Genomic DNA, 5928 nt, shown 5'->3' with positions numbered 1-5928 from the left:
TAGATCTGTTTTCAAGCATAAATGTGGCCTCCGGCCGCTGGCATGGCAAGGCCGGCTATGTAAGCTGAGTTGAAAAATAAACATAATGCGGCCTCCGGCCGCTGTTTTCCATAATATATTATGGGAAATAAATGAGGCCGCAGGCAAAGCCTACTACGCTGATTTCATTGGAATAAGTACCAACGTACCTATGTATGTACTATTATTTTAACAAAGAGTCTTATGGGAAAATTTTAAAACAAGATTTAAACATGGAAATAGTAAGGGCCGGTTTGAGTATTTTTTACAATCTGAAAAAAAAAATCGAAATTTTCGTCAAAAACTGCAAATTTTTGCCAATTCCGTTCGAAAAAGAAGAAGAATAGAAAAAAAATGGGCTCCTTTTTTTTATTACCTGATTTGAAAATCTCATTTTGGTGAAAAAATTTTGGAAACTCGAACCGATTTGAAAAAAAAAATAGATTTTTAGGTTGTAAAAAAAAAAAAATAATAATAATAATTTTCACGAAAAAATACTCGAAACGGAATTTTGAAATATTTTTTCAATCCACTTCATTTTTGACAATTCGCGGTTTTCGCGAAATCCGCGAATCCTATAATTCATTTAAAGGTACGTGTAAAAGTAAAGAACAACATGATTTGATATATCACACACGTACCTTTAAATAAATTATAGGATTCGTGAACACCGCTACAAACAATAATGAAGTGAATTGATGATTCTCATGAAAAATATAACTGTCCAAATGTATTTTTTTCGTAAAGATCGTCAAAAGACACCGAAGCGAATACAATAGTCCGTCCCTTATACCTTTTATTATTACTATTGTAATTTAATAAAGGAAGGACGGACTAAAAATCAAATCAATAATAATAGTAAACTGAGACAAGCTAAAAGTGACAGAAGTTACCAAGAAGATACAAGAACGAAGGTTACAATGCTATGGTCATGTGATGAGAAGGGATGAAGATTATATTGGAAAGAGAGTGAGCAGAATCAAAGTAGAAGGACGCAGAGCAAGAGGCAAACCGAAGAAGAAATGGGAGAATTGCGTGAACAAAGATCTGAGTGAGAATGGATTATCAGTAGATGATGTTCATAACCGAGGCAACTGGAAATTGTTGTCTAAAAATGCCAACCCCACTTGAGTGGGAAAAGTTAAAGAAGAATAATAATAATAGGAAATTGATTATTGAACAAATCAGGTAGGTACATAGGTAGGTACTGATTTTCTTAACCACGATCGAATAAACTACGGGCTAAAAAATTCCCGGAGGGACTTCCTTTATTACTATCGTAATAATACAGGAAGGACGGACTAAAAAGCTAAAGTACTGTATTTTTATTTTAAAGGTCTTTTTATGGTGTATTAAAAAATTGGGTGTGAACATCACACGACTTTCCTTATCCCATTGAATTCTCCTTACGTCATTACATAACATTGCAAAGGAAGGTTAGGGTGCCCGCAGAACGAGGAATTCAAGATGAAGCCGTAAGATGAAAAAAACAAGCTGGGTCCATCCCTCCGGGAATTTTTTAGCCCGTAGTTTGCTCGATCGTGGTTAAAAAAATTACTACCCAGGTACCTACCTATTTTGTTTAATATTCAGTTTATTATTATTACTCGCATTGTGTGCTCGGGAGGTTGCGTATAAGGTCGCGCTGCACGCTCCCGGGGCTTCTCGGGTTTAAGCATAGGGTCGCGCTTCGCGTTCCCTTGTTCACGGTCGCGTTGCGCGCTCCAGGGGCTTCGCGGGTTTGAGCAAAGGGTCGCGCTTCGCGCTCCCTTGTTTACGGTCGCGCTGCGCACTCCCAGGGTTTCGCGGCGTTGAGCATAGGGTTGCGCTTCGCGCTCCCTAAGTTTCGTTATAAAGAGCAAAATATTTTGTTTTTGAGGCAGTTCATCGAGAAGAATTGATGCTCATTGGTTGATTCAAGGTCACCTAAACTCAAGGTGCACGGTCAATGGTCAGCTTGGAAAAATTTCTGGATTATTCAACCTCGTTTTGCGTGCGCTTCTTTCTGGATTTTCACCTGAATTATCAAAATCATAAAATTTATTTTTATTTAACATAAAAACGTGCTGCTCACAATATCGAGTATGTTTTTTTTCTTTTCAGGGCATCATTATTTGATTTTCCTTAAAATAACAACAGTTCAATTAAAAACAGCCCGCACCATCTTCGCACCTGAATTGTTTTCACCTGAATTGTTTCCGGATGTTCCGCCTGAATATGCTTCATCTTGAATTCCTCGTTCTGCGGGCACCCTTAAAATCTGACAGAGCCAGTAAGAAGATTTTGACTGTATTGTAACTGAAGCTGGTATAGGCACACCGTTTTATATTACTAGTTTGAGATATTAATCGCGGTCATTTCATTATTTTCTTCGAGTGAATTTGAAAACGAATCTGGTAGGTACACAATAAGTTAGTATTTTCTCCCAGTGTATTTCTTATAATTTGTATCAATTCTTAGAAATATTTTGCATTGTGTATTATTTATTGTCTAATCTGTACTACCTCTTTTTCCAATGATTATGTACATATAAAATTAATATCGTGATTTTTCTTTATGCACAATTCCTCTGCTCTCGTTTCACATTGGATTGAAAATTTGAACGTAAGTATGATTTGGACTAAAAACAAGCTGGGGCCATTTCCTTCGTTTTAGTCTCAATATTTTTTTTAATTTTTATAGTTTTTTCTGAGATAATAAAAAAAATCATGAGAATCACCAATTGAAAAAATAATATCACCACAAGATTTAGAAGTAAAATAGAAAGTAAAAATAGCATGATTTGATATGTCACACACGTACCTTTGGAAAACATGTAGGGTTCGCGGATTTCGCGAACACCGCGCAAATCGCAAACAGCGAAATATTGGACCAAACCGAAAAAATAATGAGACCATAAGATTTGGGAGCAAAAAACACTCAGATTTGACAGGTCACACTTGGACTTTATAAGCACTTTTGTGATTCGCGAATCGCAAAAATTCGAGTAAGTAGTCGATTATACTTCAAATTTAACGTAGAAAACGAATATGCAATAAAAAGTAGGGGTTCTAATTTTAAAATCCAAAGTTGGTACCCGATTCGCGGACTTCGCGAAATTCTTCGCGAATCGCGATATTGCCAAAATGTCCGCTTCAAAAATCAAAAAGGTACGGGTTTTTTTGTTTTTCGAAATTTCGAACAGGCTCCGAGAAAATCAATTAAAGCATAAATTCTGGACACCCTGTATGTACCTACATACTTTCATGTAATGATTTAAAATCAAGACTAGAGCCCGTTTTTCCTTTATTACTTTTAATGTTTCCTAATGTCTAAATTAAGTAGGTACATAGGTATTCTTTAACCACGATCGAATAAACTACGGGCTAAATAATTCCCGGAGGGACGGACCCTGCTTGTTGATTTTACTTTCATGTAATGATTTAAAATCAAGACTAGAGCCCGTTCTCCCTTCATTCCTTAAAGTCACCCATCCATTTATTGGCCTTGTTCGGCGTAGCTTAGCATAGGTGACGCTGAAACCGGTTTAAATTATCGACTGAAGTGTTATCTAAAACTTTCTCGCTTTGAGTTCATAGGTCGTCGCGACAAATTTCAAGATCAGAGTTTATTTTGTGCGACTGAAGTGTTATCTAAAACTTTCTCGCTTTGAGTTCATAGGTCGTCGCGACAAATTTCAAGATCAGAGCTTATTTGTGTGAGAAAATGTGAAAAAATCCCCCCAAAACCAGGCATGGCCGTAGGTGACCGTAGCGTAACTTACCGTATCGTACCGCACCTGACTATACTTGACTGTACCTAATCGTATCTGACTGTTCCCTACCGTATCGTACCGTAGCTCACCGTACCGTATCGTACTTGACCGTACCGTATCGTACCATATAGTACAGGACCTGACCGTAACGTACCGTACCTGACCGTACCATATCGTACCGTACTTAACTGTACCTGACCGTACTTGACTGACCCTAACCGTACCGTGCCATATCGTACCATACCTTACCTGACCGTAATGTACCGTACTGTACCATTTTACCTGACCATACTATTTTGGCACCATATTATACTTTTATTCGTTTTCGTCCCTAATTTGGGCACCACTGCGAGTTTTGAAAAATCCGTTCTTAGGATACCTTTACTTACTAAAAGGCAAGACAACTATCTTACTTACAAACTTCATGTAAATTGACCCACCCGTTTTGGCCATGGGTCGATTTTTAGTAGTTTTTTGGTCATAGTTTTGAAACTACTGCGAGTTTCGGAAAATCCGTTCTTAGTGGGCCTATTCAAATCAAAAGGAAGCTATTCTCGAAGTTTCATCAAAATCGGTCCAGCCGTTTCGGCTGTGCGTTGATTACGAATAAATGTATGAATAAATGAGTCAGGGTTTACTCTTTTATAAATATAGATTTATTATTATTATTATTATTATTATTATTATTATTATTATTATTATTATTATTATTATTATTATTATTATTATTATTATTATTATTATTATTATTATTATTATTATTATTATTATTATTATTATTATTATTATTATTATTATTATTATTATTATTATTATTATTATTATTATTATTATTATTATTATTATTATTATTATTATTATTATTATTATTATTATTATTATTATTATTATTATTATTATTATTATTATTATTATTATTATTATTATTATTATTATTATTATTATTATTATTATTATTATTATTTTGAGTTACAAAATCTAATAGAAAGTTGTGTGATGTTCATACCAGATTATTAATTCCAGGAACATGATGTGTCAATTCTATCATCTCCTAGTATCCAGCTGGTGTATTCAGTTATTATCTTGTATTATTATACATCGTATGAACACAGGACAACCAGACTTAACTATTTGTTCTAATCCACATTACGACAAGGTAATCCACATTACTATTTGAATAACTAGTGGTTCACCCGTCCTTTGTACGGAATCAGCGCGGCATAACTTTGAACCACCGCCATTTTGAATCAGAATTGAATGTGACAAAATTTAAGTAGCCTATGTCACCCAATGTTATATGTTTTCTATCGTACATGACATAGGAGTTGGACCATATGAGCCGTGGTATTATGATTATGAGTTATCCAGTTACCTATAATAATAGCAAGATACTCACGCCAGGCATGTGTCTGCTAGCAAAGGTCTTGAACATAATGGTAATTTGATAAAAAGATCAGTTGCGCTTACTTAGGTGATGTTTCATAGTCCTAGAGCAGGAAAAATGAGGACCAACGGAATTTTTCTTTTTTTCCTACGACTTCTAGATCCCGAGATAAATCGATAAAAAAAAAAAAAAAAATCTGGTGTGAACATCACACGACTTTCTATTAAATTTGCGGAATACGTATTTTGAAAAAAAAATAAAAGAATGTAAAAAAAATGAAAATTTTTCTAAGTCCCGAGCCTGAGCCGCCTACGGCGGCCAATTTTCGACCAAAAATTTCCTATCTTTAAATACTCCCCGTGTAATGTTTCTAGTCCCGAGCCTGAGCCGCCTACGGCGGCCAATTTTTCGACCAAAAATTTCCTGATCTTTAATACTCCCCGTGTAATGAGGAACATATAAAGTATGGAAAAAATTGATTTTTTTTTTTTTTTTGAAAATTTTTCCAAGTCCGAGTTTGAAGCAACTTGACTTTGGTTGATATCTCGGATGAGGTGACACTGTCCGATTTTTGACAAATTGTTACAGTCGCGTCCTTGTTACCATACCGGGATATGCATACCAAATTTCATCGCTCTAGGACAAACCGTTCTTGAGATATTTTGTATACACCTTTTCAAAATTTCCATTTAAACCTGTAGTACACACATACGTACGCTACATACGTATGTACCAGACCATGGCGCTAAATCATTTTTTGACATCAGGGGAT

At 35.3% G+C, this 5928-nt stretch overlaps 1 protein-coding gene across 1 annotated transcript in view; it reads left to right on the top strand.

Moving 5' to 3' along the window:
- The first annotated feature begins 2146 nt into the window (after positions 1 to 2146).
- LOC103520451 overlaps positions 2147 to 5928 on the top strand; it is a 10038-nt gene continuing 6256 nt past the window's right edge. The window contains exons 1-2 of the mRNA XM_008485546.3: positions 2147 to 2622; positions 4796 to 4928. Of these exons, the coding sequence (XP_008483768.1) occupies positions 4800 to 4928 (129 nt within the window). The 5' untranslated portion in view covers positions 2147 to 2622; positions 4796 to 4799. The remainder of the gene's footprint in view (positions 2623 to 4795; positions 4929 to 5928) is intronic.

This window comes from Diaphorina citri, unplaced genomic scaffold (assembly GCF_000475195.1).
Source record: "Diaphorina citri unplaced genomic scaffold, Diaci psyllid genome assembly version 1.1 scaffold3637, whole genome shotgun sequence".
Lineage (NCBI taxonomy): Eukaryota > Metazoa > Arthropoda > Insecta > Hemiptera > Psyllidae > Diaphorina > Diaphorina citri.
Note: the sequence above shows the minus strand (reverse complement) of the source record. Positions and strands in the feature narration are given on the sequence as shown.